Raw genomic sequence first — 19,628 nt, forward strand, 5'->3', positions numbered from 1 at the left:
TGGTTTGCCTATGTTTTCGATTCATCTTGGGTTTAGTTTGAATTATAATAGCTATATCTTATCAAATACCTGGAGAAGGAAATCACAACTCACTCCAGTATTCTTGCCTGGAGAATCCCATGGAAAGAGGAGCCTGGCGAGTTACAGTGTATGGGGTTACAGAGTCAGACACCATTGAACGACTAACCCTTTATTAAATACTGATTTTGAAAAATCACTTTCATCAAATGCCCAAATTTCTATTTTCCGAACTGGACAGAACAACATCAGCTAACACTGAATCAGTGCTTACAAAGTCGGCTTTGCATCTTTGGTTTATGTTAATGTTCTGCTATCTCTGTCTTGAAATTCATTAACAATTTTGAACAAGGGGTCCTGCACTTCCACCTAGCGCTTGTTGTTGCTGTTCGGTGGCTGAGTCCGACTCTTTGAGATTCCATGGATTGTAGCACACTAGTACTCTGTCCTCCACTATCTCCGAGTTTGCTCAAATTGAGGTCCATTAAGTGGATGATGCTATCTAACCATCTCATCCTCTGCCGCCCTCTTCCCCTTTTGCCTTTAATCTTTCCTGGCATTAGGGTCTTTCCCAAACTCCTGCAAATTCTATATCAGGCCTGTTTACCAGTCTCAGGCACTGTACTAATCATTTCACATTATTAAAAGGACTACTAAACCACATTATTCACTAATCCTCAGGGCAATGCTGTTAAGTAGCAATTTTCATTTTCCTCTGAATTTTTCAAATGGGGCAACGTAGGCAGGAAGATTAAATAATGCTAGAGCCAGAAAGCTGCGGCAACGGAGTTTGAACCCAGCACCTCTCGGGCCAGTCTTGGAGTAAGCGTCCATTAACCCTGGAGGCCGTTATAATCTGGAGGCGAAGTTGGGAGGGCGCCGGGGCGGATGGCGCCGCGGCTGAGGTCACTGCTCTGACCCCTCGGGCCCAGGTCCGTGAGGTGCTGGACCAAGATCCGCGCACCCTGGGCGCTCCAGCGTCTGCCCGCGGGACTCCGCCTTCTGTCCGCGGCGGCGACGCACGTTTGCCTTGCGGTAGGGAACTCGCGCGCGCAGCGGTTGTGTTGCCAGCGAGTTTCCCAAGTTCACACAGGCCCCGGGTTGGCATGGCAACCAGGCAACCTGTTCCAGAGCAGCCTGCCTTCTCCGCACATGCAGCTGCCACCGCCAGAGCCGGGGCCCGAGCCTATCCCATGATGCACCGCGCCAGCCCAGTCCCCAGTGGGCCGCCATGTTGTCGGAGTGAAAGGTAAGGGGGAGCGAGAGCGCCGGAGAGAGAAGATCGGGGGGCTGAAATCCATCTTCATCCTACCGCTCCGCCCGTGAGTATCCGCACCCCGCTAGCCCCAAACGCTGCTCCGGACCCCCAGCGAGCAGATTGTCCCTTTGTATTGGTGTTTGAGAGCAGTTGCGGGGATGAGAAGGGCTTTGGAAAAGCCGCCGGGGCCCTGGCTGAGGCTTCTCACTCGCTGTTCCTCGTTCATGTTTTGGAGTCAGCAGCAAGGCCCCTATTGTTATCAAAGGAGGGAGGGGGTGGGGAGCGGGGTCGAAGCGAGGAAAATGCCGGGGGTTTAGGCCCGGGCCCTGGGCATAGACGTGCCTCTACATTTCTGCTTGGCCCTGTGGGGGCCCCTGAAGATTGATGTTGCCATTCGGGTTGCTTTTTTGATGGGTTTGCGAAGCCCGAGTCTTGTGTGTGGCCATGAAGTGTAATTCTGTACCACCCTGGATTTCTTCGACTTCTTGAGCTTCCGTGCCTGCGCCGAAGCAGGAGGAACAATAAATCGCTTTAGAAGCAGCCATGGCCCTTGTCTGCAGGCGAAATCCACCATGGGGGAACTTTGCGAGCCTTAAATGTGGAGAAGTAGGCGATCAGGAAGTTTCAGATCGCTTTTTAGGCTCCTGAGTACTTGTGGCCTTTTGTTTCCGTGAGAGCTTGTTTTTGGTGGGTTCTTCCTCTTTGAGCCTGTCTGTATTGGTGCGTGTCTGTCTTAACTCAAAGAGGGGTTCGTGCATCTGTAGTAGATAAACAGATACACAATAACTAGATAGTTTTAGTCCTCACGGACGTTCTTGGTAAACATAAATCGTTTGTTAATACTTGTCAGTACCACTCCCACGTCTAGTGAGGAATACGCTCGCGTAACTCTCCCCCACCCCCCGCCATATACCCCCCTCCCCCACAACATTACCAGGAAAGGTTTTATCCTTCCCATAACTTGATAGGTTGTTACTCTTCGTTGTCCACTTGAGAAAACACTGTTCTTGGTTGTCTGTAACAGTTCGTTCACTTCCTACTCTGCCAGAGATTAAGAATGGGGTTTTATGAAGCTTTTTTTGGGGGGGCGGGGGTTCTATTTTTAAAGTCTGTTACTTCTGAAACCGTACGTTTGTAGTTTTAGCCTTTTGTTTATGAAGAACACATCAAGACTCACCGAAACAGAGGTGGCTCCCAATGCAGTTTTAGTAAGCAAAATAAACATTTTGACCCATTGCTGGTTTTAACTTTACAAAATACACTTTTGGGGGCTCTGGATTCTTTATCTGGAGTTTTGGGAAGTACACACTGGATTTTGAACTCTTCCTTTTGTCTTAGCCCTAAATGGATTCGTTTTGTTCAAGGCCACAGCTTTTTGAAGTTGTGTTTGAAGTTTAGTTTGGGTTGAGATGAACTGCTTTAAAATAAATTTATGACCACAGATTTTTTTTTTTTCCAGTATGGTAAAAATAAACACCTTTTAAACCACAAAGCATTTTGTAAATAAAAGGTGAGCGGGGGATAGATTAGATCATGTTCCTTTGTTTGAAATAAAACCTGTTAGTGATATTAAAAACAAGACTAAAGAAAAATAACAACTTTGGTGAAAACAGTTTGAAAACTATGGAAGAGTAACTAGAATTCAGTACTTTTAAAAGTTGCTTAAAAATACTTATTTTTATAACGTATCATTTGGGGAAAAAAGTCACATTTCAAGTGCTTCACATAACTTTTTAGTGGATTTGAGAGTTCTTTAAAATGCATCAGCAATTTAAATGTTTTTTAGTATTTAAGTGACTGATTTCTTAATTTTTATGCTGATAGGTGCCAAGATATTTCAGAACTACCCAAGACACTTGTTAATTGCTTAGGTATTTGCTCAGTTTCAAAATGTCCCTTCTGCCAGGTTTTCTCTTGTTTGAGAAACTGCCTTGCCTCATTAGGTAAAGCAGGAAGTCTCAGGGCATACAGATAGCTTTACAAAAGCCAATTGTTTTGTTTGAACATTTTTCATAGGAACTCTCCCACTGCTCCCCCATACCATTGCCTTGATAGAATGAAGTTGTGGTCGGTGTATTTCAGTGGTGAATACCTTTTTCATATGTAAGTTCTTCGTTAGATAAGTATTATGGCAAATCTTATTTCAGAGAAGATTGTATTTGCTATTTTAGGAATCTTCTTAGGGGCTGGAGCTCCATTGCTTTAACTGGTGGTGACTAAATTCCCAAGGCCTCAGCATGTGACTTCACATTTACTAAAAACTTTTATATGTATTATTTTGATTAAAAAGCATTTGTAAGTCATGAAGGATTTCTTCCATTTTCTAGATGAGGAAACAGGCTCAGGGAAGTTGTAGTTTAGTGGTAAAATTTTAGTTTTGGGACTGCTGGTTAGCTCTACAACACAGACTACTAGATTATAGTCCCTTGTGGAATAGAATGGGACCGGCTACTGTTTACTAATGAGAGGGCAGGGAGTTCTTTTGAAAATCAAAGAGAAAGGCATTAGGCTGGTTAGGACTGTGCTAGTACCGATGGTAAACTATGACTTTCTGATTTTTGTGTTTAAGCGTAAACATGACTTGATAAAAGCAGAAAGTGCAGTCTAGAAAGCTGGATTACTCCAGTTAAGGTTCTGATGGATTGGAATTATTAACTGAAACTATGCATTTCCAAATTCGGCTTTGAAAAATATTAAAAATTCCTTTGTGTCTTTTAAAACATGAATTGTGAGAAGCAAATGCTTCTTTATCAAGATGTTTATCCTATAAAGAGAAATAATTTAAAAGATTTCTTATAAATCTTGTGAGTCTGTTTATGAATTGTCACAGAAGGGCTAAAGGGAGATATGCCATTTGTAATGGACTGTTAGGTTGATAGCCTTGAAATTAGATTCTAGTGGCTGTGGACAGGTGTGTTCTAGTTGGTAACATAATTATTTTGAAGCACTTTTTTTTTTTTTGAGCACGTGTAGGCTGACAACTTGTATGCTTTGTACAAGTGTAATTGTTGCTTTTAAGAAAACTTGAAAGTGGTGTTTTATAGTAACATTTTGGAGGTTTTTGTTTGATCCTTCTAGAGAAGAATAGCAGATGCAAGTGAGAAATAGTACCTGTTTTGGTTTACTGGGGTGTGGTAGCAAGGGGTTTATAGTTGTTTTGGATGTGTACAGATTTGGATTTGAATCCCTACAGCTCAGTAGATGAATGGCCTTGGGCACATCACATAACTTTTCCTCTATACCCTAGTGTTTTTATCTGTAAAACAGGAATGACTAGGAAATGTCTGCAGTATATTTGCCATACAGTTATTATTGTTTTGAAGCATTTTTTTTTTTTTTTTTACAATGAGACTTTCTACACAAGGGGAGTGAATTTAGTTTGTCTCTGTAGGAGTCACAATATTAGTAGAAAGATGATGTGATTACAGTTATAGTTGTAAGTTATTGGTAAAAAAATAGAGTTTATCTTTCCCATGTGCATTAACTGAAAAGTTTCAGGCTAAGAACATTGTTCTGTTGCAGTCCTTACTTAGTCAGGGGGTCTTATTGTTTCTTTTTCAGAGAGCATCCTACGAATACGTCGGACATTTTAAAGGATCCTTTCAAGTTTCGACATTCTGAGTCATTGCTAATTATATATGGGGTTTGGATTTTTGTTTGGTTTATTAGTGTATGTCTGCTCCAGCTGTAAAGGGATATTTTGTAAAACTCTTATTCATTTTAAAAAGTATCCACTACAGTTGGCTTAAGGTGTAAATAAGTTGGGTAGAAGAGTTGTTAATTAAAGTCTAATTCCATACTGTTAACCTTTGGTACCAACATAAGTTTCCCTGAAGTTGCCATGTTGAGTCCTGATCTCGATTTCTTGTCAGAGTGCCTGTCACCTACTACAGTTATTTCCATACACACACGCTCAGCAACTTCAAAACAGAGGTTTCAGTTTAGAGAATTGTGTATATGTCATGAAACATTTAGCTGCTTGGTAGAAATTATTTTAGATGATAGATCGCAAAAGCCAAGGGGCTCACATTTTTGTCTTGGTGCATATATCGAGTTATGTTTTAAGAAATGCAAATTGTAAACATTTGTAACCTGTTTGTCCTTAGGTGTTGGTGGAATGAGCGTTGCATGTGTCTTGAAGAGAAAAGCAGTGCTTTGGCAGGACTCTTTCAGCCCCCACCTGAAACATCACCCTCAAGAACCAGCTAATCCCAACATGCCTGTTGTTTTGACATCTGGAACAGGGTCGCAAGCGCAGCCACAACCAGCTGCAAATCAGGCTCTTGCAGCTGGGACACACTCCAGCCCTGTCCCAGGATCCATAGGAGTTGCAGGCCGTTCCCAGGACGACGCTATGGTGGACTACTTCTTTCAGAGGCAGCATGGTGAGCAGCTTGGGGGAGGAGGAAGTGGTGGAGGCGGCTATAATAATAGCAAACATCGATGGCCTACTGGGGATAACATTCATGCAGAACATCAGGTAAAAAAAAGTTCACTATTTCAGCTTTGAAACTCTTTTTATAATCACTGTCCACTTAGGATATCTGCTTTCAGTGAATGTCTTTAAAAAAGCCTAAATTGCTAATGATTTCATTTGGTCTAAACTAAGCAGTCACTTGTTTTAAAGGATGATTGTTGTAATGTTGTCACTGAGTCGTTTATCGTTCTGGTGGTACTAAACAGCAAATGACCAATTCATTAAAAAAGAAAAAAAGACTTAAGCTTGTTCTAATGTGCACATTCCTTTTCTAAGTATACTTTTTAAACAGAGAATACTTTTTTCATCTTAACATATAATCTTTTAAGATCTATTTGAGCTGTTTATAGGCTAAATACATACTTTAGAGCCATTCCTGTTGGGTATTGGTGACTTTTGTGTTTAAAATGTTATAGTTGAAAGTAGAAGGAAGTTGATAAAACAAAATCAGCTGCTTAAGTGAAATTTGACATGGAACTGATATATCTTATGTTTTGTGTTAGAAAGGAGTGGTTGCAGCGTTTAGGTTTTTACCATTTTTGTCCTCTTGTAAATGCTTGTTTCATTTGGTTAATTTTAACATTCTTACTAATCCAAAACTATAGCTGGAATCACAGCATATTTTACTGAGAAGAGAGTTTAGCCTGAAAGGTGTTTCCTAACTTGATAGTGATGAAAGGGTTAGAATGTTTTCATCTGGTTATTCTTTGGAATAGGGTATAGGTTGAATTTGCAGAAGTTTTATTTTATTTTGCCAATATCTGAGTACTGACTAGCAGAAAGAATTGATGTCTCTCATGAGGGGTTCTCGTGCTTCTGTTCTTCAGAAATAAATCAGGCACAAGCACACTCAGTCGTGCTTCCCCTTGACCTTTCCAGACAGCTGGTGTACCACACTTCTTTACCGTAGTAGAAATGAGGAGGTGGAATCTTGTTAGCTAACAAGTTATTAGCGTGTTGATTGCAGAGCTTTGAACAGTCATCAGTATCAGTGCCACTTCATTAACATCTATTATTTGTAGGTGAGCAACACTAAGAAATGTGAGGTGCAGGGAGCTGCTTCTTGGGCGCTTAGGGCATTCTTATTATGTATCTATTATTTAGAATACTTTGTTTCCGGTTTGCTTAAAGTCTCAGCGGTGGAGATCAAATTTTATTCATCTCAATATCCTAGTTCCTAGTTCCTAGAATTTGGCATATGATAGAGTTTCAGAAGAAAGTTATTGAGTGCATGAGGCCCTAATCCTATGGCCTTAAAGCTGGGGGAAAAAGGACATTGTCACAAAAATAAGGATGTTGAGTGCCAGGCTAAGATTTAATTCAGTAGGCAGCAGGGTTTTTAGCGTGTTTGTATGGAGTAGTTTTTGTTCAGTGGTGTTTTTGGAAGGTTGAGTTGGCAGTAAGAGATTGGAGTGGGTAAGAGCTGAGACTAGATTACTACTCTGATAGCCCTGGTGTGAGCAGTGGAAAGGTGGGATAGGACTGAGAAATGCATAGAATTTGGTGATTGAATTTGAAAGTTTAGGTCCTTGCGAAAATGGAGTAATAGAGGAAAAGGAATATAGAGGGGAATCTGGTTTGGGGACAAGGTAATTAAGTTCCGTAGAACACATGTTGAATTTGAGATGTAGGTAGCTTTGTGTGTAGGGTGAAACCAAGGTAGGAGGTAGTTAATTTGGATGGTATATGTCTAGGGATCTGTCTAGGGAGCAAAAGTGGAATGCCTGTAATTTTTGCCTTGTTTGGTTAAACATCATTTAAAAATCATGACCATTGGTTTTTAGAGTATATATTATAATTTATATTATAAATCTGTAAAATCTTGTGTTGGCTTTCCTCACGATGGATGGATAAAAACTGAAAGAAGAATCAAGGTGCTTGGTTTGTACTTTGCTAGGTGGGCAAGTCAAACTGTGGGTCAGCCCTTGGCAGAGTTTCAAGATCTAAAATCTGGCTGTGGCGGGGGAGGGGGAAACCCTACTTGTGCTATGCTGTGAAGACATACTCTGGAGTCTAGTGCTGAGCCCTATTTTATCCAGGTCAGTTAGCAAATCAGTGTTCATGTTAAATGGCAAAACCTGTTCCACACCTAGGGGGGCCTAAACCAGTGACTCAACTTGGACTTGGCATTTATCATCCACAGTTCTGTTGGTCTGGATATAATGAACAGCATCAGGGAACTGCATTAGGTAGCTGCTGTGTTGCGGTGTGGACCACCTACACATTACCTCTCCTGTAGTCAGAGTTATTATAACTTGGTGGTTTTGGTCTTGACTGAGTGAGGGAAGACCATAAAGTAAAGCAGTGAATTTCAGAGCTTAGCTGTTCCGCTAGAAATACATGGCAATAGATAGTGACCACTTGGACAAGAAGCAATGATGAGTGTAATATAATTGAAGAATTGAGGCGTAGCTCTATTTCAGAGAATTGCTGCCCTCCGTGTCTGATCTGTCAGGTGGAACTGCAAAAGAAGTTGAGAATCTTATGTTTTAGGCACTGGACTAAATATTTCCTGTATTTAATCCTCAGAACAATCTTATGAAGGAGGTAAAATCCTTTATTGAGAAGCTTAGTTCCCAGGTAGACTCTGGTTTTGAAATCAGGTGTTTGATCCTAATGCCCATGCTCTTTCTTTATTTCCGCCTTGCTGGGAATATTTCTAGTCCTAGAACCTAAACCAAACCAGAGGAACGCATTCTAAGATCAAAGAACTACTTGGCCATAATTTTTAGAGATAAATTTGATAACAAGGAGATGAATACAAATAATGTTGGCTTCCCTCCCCTTCCCCCATCGGTGATGCTAAAGTATTTTTTTTTTTTTAAATTACTTACATATGTATATTCTATGTAGAAATTGTAGGAACGTCTCTGTTGAGACAGAGTGACTCAATATAAAGTGATTCTGCTGCTAGCACATTCTGCAGTTCCAGTGGGCCATTACTGTTTGTGGGCCTATTTCCCCTTCTTTTTTTTTTTAAGACTTTTTGCATAACGGAACAAAGTTTAAGATCAGATTGGCAGAATGCTTTCATCAGTGAGCTGGTGAAGTAAAGAATATCACAGGCTCTGATGCCACCAGCAGTATTGGAGGGAAGTGCCAGCTATTGGGCCAGGTATTTTATATCCATTTCTCTTATTATTACTCCCATTTATGAGCAGTCATTTTTTTATACTTAATCTTTTTTTAACCTTTGAAATTAGGGGTTTCTTGCTTTATGTAGAAATTCTTTTAGTGTCTGGGTTCTATCTTTTTTTCTTTTTTTTTTGTCCACGCCACTTGGCATGTGGGATCTTAGTTCCCTGACCAGGGATCAAACCTGTGTCCCTTGGAGTAGAACCACAGAGTCCTAACCACTGGACCACCGGGGAATTGCCCTGAGTTCCATCTTTTAATGATGCCCTTTTTAACTTGTGCCTAAATACATGTTACTTTAAAAAAATAATTTAAGTTTTTTTTTCTAACTGTGAAACTTGGTTATTAGCATGATATCCCTTTAAATAAAAGTTTAAAACCATAGCAGCTTGAGAACTTGTGTTAAGGTAATATGGAGTACTTTAAAAATCTTGCAAGCTGAGATATTTAAAATTAAATTTAGGAACTATAATATTTTGAGGTGAAGAATGGTATTCAGATTTGTTTATATGTTTATTTTAAAAAGTTGTGTGTAAACTCTATTATGTTCTTTCTGTATTTATCTTTTTTCTTAAGAATATAAACATAGTAAATATCACTTTTTTTTTGATATTTATTTCTGATTTTTAAATTTTGGCTGCATTGGATCTTTGTGGTGCGTGGGCTCAGTTGCCCTATAGTATGTGGGATCGCAGTTACCCACACTGGTATCAACCTCGCCTTCCCCGCATTGCAGGGCAGATTCTTAACCATTGGATCATCAGGGCAGTCCCTAGTATCCTTTATTTTAATACATAATATTATTGTATTTGGTATAGTTAGAAACTTCAAAGCCCTCATTTTTGGGTCTTATTGAGGTCTTTGGTGGGGAGTGAGGGAAAGAAGTACCATGAATTTTTTTTTCTTTTTTGACCTATAAAGTTTACTCATAGTAAACAAGACAGTGGGTATGGATCAAGATGTTATAAAATACTAGAGAGAATTCCCTGATGGTCCAGTGGTTAGGACTCGGCACTTTTAGTGTCAGGGGCCAAAGTTCAGTTCCTGGTTGGGGAGCTAAGATCCTGCAAGCTGCCTGGGCATTGCCAACAAAACCAAAAAATCCCATGAAAACACATCTCGCTAAGTAAATAATACTATTTAAAAATGTTGCCTATAAAAATTTGCATACTTATTTTAATAATAATTTTTATAACCAGATCTGTCTTTCCTTAATAGTATTAAAGGTTTCATCATTCACAGCCCAGCCTTAAGTCTGACTTTTTGTAATTATTTTATTCTCTCATTGTGAAATCTGTTTTCTCTGTAAACTGTTGTGAGATAAAGTGGGTGATGAAATAGGGAAAAAATTTTTAAGGTCGATCAATTGAACTGTGGCCTCTGTACTGGATTTTAAGGGGGTAGAGATAGGTAGAAAGCTCTGCTTTTTGAGAAAGGAAATTTAGAGGACAACTCAAGTTTTCTTGCTTTTGTTAGTAATCTTTTGGCACTGGGATGTGTCAGTATCCACCCACCATAGATTGGCAGCTGTGGGAGATAATTCTAGATAGCCAAACAGAATTCAGTGGCTGAATCTTGTGGGAGATAATTCTAGGTAGCCAGGCAGAATTCAGTGGATAAATTTTCTCGTTGACTCTGTACCAACTCCCCCCACTTTTTTTTCACTTGGTATTGCCATTTTCTAGTTGTATCCTGACATCCATCCCATTAATCTCCAGTGGCTGTGAGCTAATCCTTACACTATATAATTAATAAATACTATGTTAAATTGGGAGGGGCCCAAATATTCTGATACTGGGAGCCTCCTCATTATCTGCATATCCTTTTCTGTTGTCCCTGCTCTTTGACTTTGTTAGACCATGTGTCTCTTGTCTTTCTGGGTAGATGGCTTAGATGCCTCAGCGTTTGGGCCATTGGCACTTAGTTAACATACGTTAAAGTTGCTTTCATATTTTTCAGTGTTTTCTTTTTCACTTGTACTCTTGGAGCCTTTTTCATTATATTTGGAGTTCACAGAGACTTAAAACATTTTATATTTGGTCGAAAGGCTCATCAGCGGGCTTTCTTTGACTGTAACTTCAAGAATTATTTTCCAGTGTTAAGGATTAGATTCCAGTGTACAAAAAGTATACATTCAGATTCCCTTCTCTAATGCCGTGTGGTACTTGATTGTATGTGCCTCCTAGGTGGCACCTTATAGAAGTTTGTATCTTTGTTTTGTTTCAAAAGATTTTTGTTGTGGAATTAGGGGGAAAAAATAGGTGGTAATGAAACGTTGTTGTTGTTTAATTGTTTAGTGGTATCTGACTCTTGCAATCCCATGGACTGCAGCACGCCAGGCCTCTGTCCTTCACTATCTCCTGGAGCTTGCTCAAACGCATGTCCATTGAGTCAATGATGCCATCCAACCATCTCATCCTCTGTCGTCCCCTTCTCCTGCCTTCAGTCTTTCCCAACATCAGGGGCTTTTCCAGTGAGTCAGCTCTTCGCATCAGGTGGCCTAAGTATTGGAGGTTCACTTTCATCATCAGTTCTTCCAGTGAATATTCAGGGTTGATTTCCTTTAAGATTGACTGGTTTGATCTCCTTGCAGTCCAGGGGACTCTCAAGAGTCTTCTCTAGCACCAGTTTGAAAGCATCAGTTAGTTGGCATTCAGCCTTTATGGTCCAACTCTCATATCTGTACTTGACTAGGTATATGAGATGTAGCAGTGGGAAAATAGGGCTATGTTAGGAAGATAAAGGAGGTAAATGTAGAATTTAGAAATACACAACAAAGCGGTGGGTTACAGAATTTGCTGTGGGTGCTGTTGTGGTCAAAGAAAAGAGGGAAATGGGATGAATCAGGAGAGAAAGACATAGTTACTTAGGAAGAGCTGTGTTTCAGATTTCAGTTTGGTTGTGGTTGAAGTGGTTTGTAAACCATGAAGTGATATAGTGATAAAGTTTTTCATTTTACCTCTCTGTATTTGGAGAAGATACACACATCTTTTGTGCAAGTATCCATTTTCTCTTGGGCAATAGCATTTGCTTAATACTTTGTATATAGGCTGAGCCTGAGTACAGAATTATGCTTCTGGTATTTTGGAAAGAATACTTAAAAAATTCTAGCTGTTGCATAGAATCTATTCACTTTTGCGAAATGGCTTAACACTCACAGAGGAACATAGGACAATGCCAATAAAGTAAGTGCTGAGAATAGGGTAAGAGGTTTCTTTTTTTGCCACTTTATTTTTTTAATTGAAGGATATTTGCTTTACAGAATTTTGTGGTTTTCTGTCATACCTCAACAGGAGTCAGCGATAGATATACCCATGTCCCCTCCCTCCGAGGGTGAGTTGTTGTTGTTGAGGGATTTCTGATCCCTTCTTCCCTAATTTTCACATTCATGTTCTGTCTCTTCTAGATGCAGTAAAGAGCTGTAAATGGGAGTGTGGTTTCAGCTTAGGAGAATGCCTCTCTACCTTTTTGCTCCCTACTGTGAATATTGTGAGAAGTGGTGGTCAGTGATTGGCAATAGGTTGGGTGAATTTAATATTTGGGAATTTGATTGAAGAACTTAGGCTGAAGGCTAAACATGGCATTGGCGATAAAACCTGAAGTTGAAGAGGAATGTTCACTTTTTTTTCTGTAATATTTTTTGAGAATTCTTTTTCAGTTGCCATATTAATAATTTCAGAAGATTCAGCAGATTCAAATTTGTCTTTTTTTTCCTTCTTCAGTAAGTGTTCTTTTATGGTTAAAGTATCTTGGTGTTTTTGAAAATCACATTAGGAAAACTTTTAGATTTGTGGAATTTGGGGGCCCTAACAATTTTTTATAATTGCTTTATTGGTATATAATTCATCCATTTAAACTGTGCAATTTGGTCGTTTTTAGTATATTCACAGAGTTGTGCAGCCATCGCCACAATCAGTTTTAGAACATTTTCATTATCCCTTGCGGTCTGTACCAGTAGCAGTCACTCTAGCCTTAAGCACCCACCGGTCTACTTTCTGTGTCTATGCATTTGTCTCTTCTGGACATTTCATATAGTAAATGGAGTCATCCGATATGTGGCCCTTTGTGACTGGCTTAGCATAATTTAGCACTTATGTAATTTCTAAGTGATTTTTTTTCTTAAATTTTTTTGTGGCTGCTCTGTGTGGCACTGAGGATCTTAGTTCCCTGAACAATGTTCGAACCTGTGGCCCCTGCATTGGGAGTGCAGAGCCTTAACCACTGGACTGCCCGCATAATGTTTTAAAGGTTCACCTATCTTGTAGCATGGATCAGTACCTCATTGCTTTTTACTGCTGAATAATAGTCTGTTACATATGGAGAAGGAAATGGCAGTCCACTCCAGCACTCTTGCCTGGAAAATCCCATGGACAGAGGAGCCTGATAGGCTATAGTCCGTGTGGTCGCAAAGAGTCGGACACGACTAAGCGACTTCACATTCACTTTCCCTCTTACCTCCAGAGCGGATGGGTAATCACCAATAAAGAAAAATCTCTATTTAAAAAAAAAGAAAATAGTCTGTTACATAATAGATATATATACCGTATTTTGTTGATCCGTTTATCAGTAGACAGACCTTTGGGTTTCTACGTTTTGGCTATTAGGACAGTCCTGCTTCTAACATTCGTGTACAAGTTTCTGTCGATACATGCTTTCGGTTCTTTTGGGTACCTAAAAAGTTCTAAAGGCACAAAAGTCTAATATACAGACAAGTGTCTTCACTGATGCCAGTGCTTTTTAGAAATAGAGTTTGGAGGTTAGTTTATCTACAACTTTATACCGTGAATTTGGAATTTTTCCAAGTGACAAGTTTTACTGGAGTTAACGACAACTTTCTTCTTTATCTATGAAGAAAGTATTTTCAGGTTAACAGCATAAATAAACTTGTTTACAACCCTGGGAAGCAGAATGCTTAAATTAGAAAGAGCAGGTGTTTTTAGGGAGCTCTGCTCTCTAGATGTTATTAATATACAGTTAATTGATCTGCTAATGACAAATAATTTTTCTCTATTAAAGAAAGTTACCCTAAGGTCTTTTATTAAGGGAATGGTTTATTGACTTAATTCTGGTTATTGTATGTATTTAAAAGCACTATATCTGTTGTTAATTTAAAAAATGATCTTTATAATTTGCTAAGAATTTATTGATTCAGGTTGTTCGTTTTCTCCACAATTGGACACATTAGGAAGATGCTACTTATACAGGTCAGAAGCCTTATAGTAAAATACAAAACAGTGAAATTAATATATCATTCTTTCTCTAGAGAAATTTATAGTTTCATGAAGGGAGGAAGGAATTTCTCTTTCTTCAGAGAAATTCATATTTTCATGAAGGGAGGAAGCACCATATCTGTTGTTAATTTAAAAAATGGTCTTTATAATTTACTAAGAATTTATTGATTCAGATTGTTCATTTTCTCCATAATTGGACACATGAGGAAGATACTACTTATATAGGTCAGAAGCCTTTTAGTAAAGTACAAAACAGTGAAATTAATATATCATTCTTTCTTCAGAGAATGAAGGGGAGGAAGGAAGGGAGGAAGGAATTGTTGGTTTCTGTATTGAAATGAGTGTTAAGATGGGGCTCTTGGGTGTTTGGGTGACAAAAACAAACCAAGTGAGAATAATTTTATAGTAGATACGGTTCCTTCACTTACTAACTTACTATCTAGAAAATAGGCCTTAAGTTGTATATATCCATTGAGAGTGACATAGGTGGAAAAAGGATTGGGAGGAAATATGGGAAAATACTAATTTTATTTATGTGGGTGGAAATTCTAGGTAATTTGGTTTCGTCTTGTACGTTTTTAATTTTCACAAAATTTCAAACTCTGAATTTTCTTTTTTGGCCTTGCTCTGTGGATTGTAGGATCTTAGTTCCCCAACCAAGGATTGAACCTAGGCCCACAGCTGTAAAAGTGCCTAGTCCTAACCACTGGGCTGCCAGGGAACTTAGACACTGAAATTTTTATATTTTAAAAAGAGGAAAAGGACAAATTTCAAACCTTCTGTTAAGAGTTTGGTTTACCATACTGACTGAAAACCGAATTGGTGAATTGGTACGTTTCCAGTGGAATTTTGGTGTTGGAAAAGATATTAGAAACCATTTAACTTTTTATCCCCATCAGTGCAGTGGTTTCCTTTACGTTAATTATCTCTGTTTTAATTAAAAAGAAGTTAGTGAGTGTGATGTGCTGAGGTTGTTAGGATAGATTGAGTGTATCCAGTGAGATCTAGAGATATTTTTATTTTGGTATTGAGTACCTTTCTGTACCATAAGTTTTATTGACATATCTCCATACGCTGTGTGCCAGAACCATTCTAGCCTTTTTACATATGATGTGAAGCCCCCGTAACCCTGTGTCGTTTATTATTATTTCTGTTTTATGGATGAGGAAAGTCAGGGTGAGAAAAACGAGATGCGATTTTTTAAGGTCTCATAGAAGACATATATTTAAGGTGATTAGCTCATATTCTTTCCACTAGATCAATGTGTTTGGAGACCCTACTGTTGTGCATCGTGGATTGAGTAGTCAGCTTATCCATCTCTCTCACATACACACATGCACACACGCCTTTTGGACACATTTTCACACATGTTAAGCCCTACTTGTTGCTCACATATAATTTAGGGACACCAGTACAAATTTAGTTTGCATGTTTAATTATCGGAGCCCAGTGCTTGATGCATAATAGGTGCTCAGTGGGCTTCCCTGATAGCTCTTTTGGTAAAGAATCCGCCTGCAATGCAGGAGGCCCCAGTCCGATTCCTGGGTCTGGAAGATCCCCTGGAGAAGGGATAGGGTACCCACTCCAGTATTCTTGGGCTTCCCTTGTGGCTCAGCTGGTAAAGGATCTGCCTGCAGTGCGGGAGACCTGGGTTTGATCCCTGGGTTGAGAAGATCCCCTGGAGAAGGGAACGGCTACCCGCTCTGGTTTTCTGGCCTGGAGAATTCCATGGACTATGCAGTCCATGGGGTTGCAAAGAATCAGGTGGGACTGTGCGACTTTCACTTTCACTTTTCACTTTGGGTGCTCAGTGAATGGCGTGTTCAAACAGATGAGGTTCAAAACTGAACTCAAGTGATTTCATTCCCTGTATCTTGTTTCTCTGTATGGTATCTCCATTACAGGCCACTTAAGAACCTTAGATTTTTGCTTCCTGCCTCAGACAATTCCAAGGTTATATTCATATTGCCGTGTTTGATCTCGTATTTCTTGCCGGGCCATTTATAGTAGTCTTCTGACTGGTTTTCTGCACCCTTCTCCCTTTTTTCTTCCTTCTGGCTATTTTCTTTGTTGCTGCCAAATTGTTATTTCTAAAGATGCAAATCTGATTTTGTCTCTTCCTTGCCAGGACTTCCCAGGTGGCGCTAGTGGTAAAGAACCCATCTGCTAATCCAGGAGACTGGGGATTGATCCCTGGGTCGGAAAGATACCTGGAGGAGGGCATGGCAGCCGACTCCAATGTTCTTGAGAATCCTATGGACAGAGGAGCTTGGCAGGCTACAATCCATGGGGTGGCAGAGTCAGACATGATTGAAGTGACTCAGCATGCACGCATGCTTCCTTACTTAAATTTTGTTTTTGGCTTTTCCAGTTGCTTTTAGGCTAATTAACTTTCAAGCTTCTCAGGATGGCACAGTGTACACCCTTTGTGTTTTGAGCTGATTTACCTCTCTAGGCTTTATTGGCACTCCAGCTTTACCGAAGTACTGTAACTTTCTGAACATACATGCTACTTTTATAGTTTGTGCAATTGCTCAACATAGTTGTGCTATTTTTATTGATGTGGTTTTCTCTGCTTGGAATCCCCTTCCTTCCTCATCCACCTAGCCACTTGTCTCATCTTCAACTGAAGTTTTTTTTATCTCTGATAAACCTTCCTCATCTCTTTTCTTATAGGCTGTGTCCCCTTTTGGTGCTCTCATTGTTTGGTACACGTCTTATTAAAGCATTCAGCTCCAAATATTCAATTGGAGTTGAATATTTACTTTTTCCTTCACCGTTGGGTGCTAGTAATCCGTTTCAGAACAGACGCTTGGGCTTAAGTCCAGACCCACTGAATCAAAATATCCAGTGATGAGATGGAGTTTCTATATTTTTAAAAAAGCACTCCCTGGTTATCTTTATGTACAGCTTGGTTAAAAACCACTGTGATGGTTCTTCTTGAAGAATCTTTCAGCCTTATATCTCCAGCCTCTGGCAAATAGCATGTATCTCATAAATGATGAGTAAATATATTATGTCATCAGGGCTTATTGAAGAGACTTAGACTGATGAGAGTTTTGTTTTGAAGAGTGTTACGATACCATTTTGAATTGATAAGGTGCAAGGTGTAACAGAATGTAGGGTCTTGAATACTTGAGAGGCTTTTTGGTGTGAAGCTAAGGAGTCAGTAAGCATTTATTGCAGAATTGCATTAAAGAGCTCTTAAAGTAATTCCTATCAACTCTGGTTTTATGCTTTTTTGGGGGGAGTGGAGGGGAGTTTTTAAAACCAGGTAAGAGCTAGGCAAACAGGAGGCTGTAGAAACAAGTTTTACTTTGCTTAATTTGTTAAACACTGAAACTTTTTGTTCATCATCAACATCACATATTGGGAAATGGTACCATACTGTTTCAACTGAATACATTTTCAAAGTTCATTCCTGTTCTCATAAGTGAATATTATCTATTATTGTTTAAGGAGGGTAATATCTTTATAAAGGTAGAATGAAGGTTGTAATTTATCCCTGTATTGTCAATGGTTAACTGCCCTTAACACTTTCTGTGTTGTTCAGTTGCTAAGTTGTATCCAATTGTTTTGCGAGCCCATAGACTAAAACTGTAGCCCTGCCAGGGTCCTCTGTCCCTAGGATTTCCTAGGCAAGAACACTGGAGCACACTGGAATGGGTTGCCATTTTCTTCTCAAGGGGATACAGGTTGGAACCTGTATCTCCTGCATTGCCAGGTGGATTCTTTTTCACGGAACCACCAGGGAAGCTAGTGACTCATTTTTCTTGTTTGAAGCTTTTTAAGAGTTGCTGTTTGGGTTTTTAAGGTTTCTATTGGCAATTAAGTATAAAGTGCAGTATGAATATTAAATTGCGAATTATTTTTTTATGTTTTGGTTATAAATTTTGTTCTGAAGTAGAATAGCTTTATTGAGATACAGTTCACATACTATACATTTCACCCATTTAAAATGTACTAATCAGTGGTTTTCAGTATATTCGGAGTTGTACAACTGTCACTACAATCGAAGTGAATATTTTCATCACCCGCAAAAGAAAACCTGTAACTGTTACCAGTCACTTTCCACCTTCCTCACCCACATACCTAGGCAATCACTAATCTACTTTGTCTAAAATGAAAACTTTGATAGTACATGTTTGTTTTAAAAAATGTCAGTAATCTGGTTTTCAGAGTTAACTACTTTTAACAGTTTGGTTATTTCCTTCCAAACTTTTTCTGCACATATATAAACAGATACGTGAATACATTGTGGTTTTAAACCAGATGGGATCAGTTGCTCTCTCTAAATATATTACATACTTTTGTGTGTCCCGGCATGCGTACACTGATGATAGTCTTTTCCCCTTAATACGTTGTAGTCCTCCTTTCAGGTCAGTAAACACCTCTATTTCTTTTTTAAGGGTCCCAAAGAGTCAAGACACGACTGTGCTCAAGAATACTAGAGTGGGTTGCCATTTCCTATCTTTTTGGCCCAGGGATTGAACCCCTGTCTCTTGTATCTCCTGAATTGGCAGGCAGATTCTTTATCTCTGTGTGTATTGAAGAACAGTAATTTGACTGTTTTATCCCAGTTTTGATTTTAGGTTCTTAACTTTTGACGTTCTAAATAATGCTATAGTAAACAATACTGCAGTTATGTTTTTGTATTCCAGAGTCACTTCTTTAGAATATATTCAGAGATGTGGAAGTGACAGGTCAAACAGAAGAATGCATTTAATATTTTGATACAAATATTTCTACACTGTTTTCCAGGTAGACTGTAGCAATTTAAAATTCTGCAAACACCTTATGAGTATTCTTTGTCCACTTTTTTTGCTAGTAATTTCTTAAATTTATAAAACTGTTTTTGTATGTCTTTCAACTGTGTTTTGGGACTTCCCTGGTGGCTCGGACAGAAAAAAAGTCTGCCTGCAGTGCAGAAGAGCTGGGTTGGATCCCTGGGTTGGGAGGATCCCCCCACTCCAGTATTCTCTCCTGTAGAATTCCATGGACAGAGGAGCCTGGTGGGCTACAGTCCATGGGGTTGCAAAGAATAGGATACAACTGAGCGACTAACACCAACTGTGTTTATTGTCCTTTTTGATTTCATTATCTGTATGTTCTTAGATCATCCCTCACCCAATCTCCTGTGTTTCTTGGAATATTTTAGTATAGTTTTATATTTTCATCTTTAATCTAGAGTTTCTGTGTATTGTGTAGGCAGGAAATAGTGATGTAATTTTACTTTGCCTCAAGTTGTTAATTACTAATTCTAGCACTATTTATTGGTTTGAAAGACGTCCTTTATAATAAATTCTCTTCCCATATATGCATCTGTTTTGATTCATTTGTTTTATTGATATGTTTATTCTTACTGCAGGGCTAGTTTTTGTTTTTTAAAAATAATCTTTATTGAGGTATAGCTGACATAAAATGCACACATTTGAAATGTATAATTTGTTAAGTTGTGACATGTCAAAGTATTGAGCTGTGAAACCTTCACTACAATTAAGATAATGAC

The 19,628-nt window shown here is 39.1% G+C and overlaps 1 protein-coding gene across 50 annotated transcripts in view; it reads left to right on the top strand.

The window, feature by feature from the left end:
• The first annotated feature begins 1,238 nt into the window (after positions 1-1,238).
• Positions 1,239-19,628, top strand: part of PUM1 (pumilio RNA binding family member 1) — a 123,919-nt gene continuing 105,529 nt past the window's right edge. For 43 of the 50 annotated variants that reach the window (XM_012150074.3, XM_012150093.3, XM_060410572.1 and 40 more), the window contains exons 1-2: positions 1,239-1,340; positions 5,383-5,756. In XM_012150074.3, the coding sequence (XP_012005464.2) occupies positions 5,394-5,756 (363 nt within the window). In that variant the 5' untranslated portion in view covers positions 1,239-1,340; positions 5,383-5,393. The remainder of the gene's footprint in view (positions 1,341-5,382; positions 5,757-19,628) is intronic. The other 7 variants (XM_060410589.1, XM_060410593.1, XM_060410590.1 and 4 more) reach the window with 1 other exon arrangement.

This window comes from Ovis aries, chromosome 2 (assembly GCF_016772045.2).
Source record: "Ovis aries strain OAR_USU_Benz2616 breed Rambouillet chromosome 2, ARS-UI_Ramb_v3.0, whole genome shotgun sequence".
NCBI lineage: Eukaryota > Metazoa > Chordata > Mammalia > Artiodactyla > Bovidae > Ovis > Ovis aries.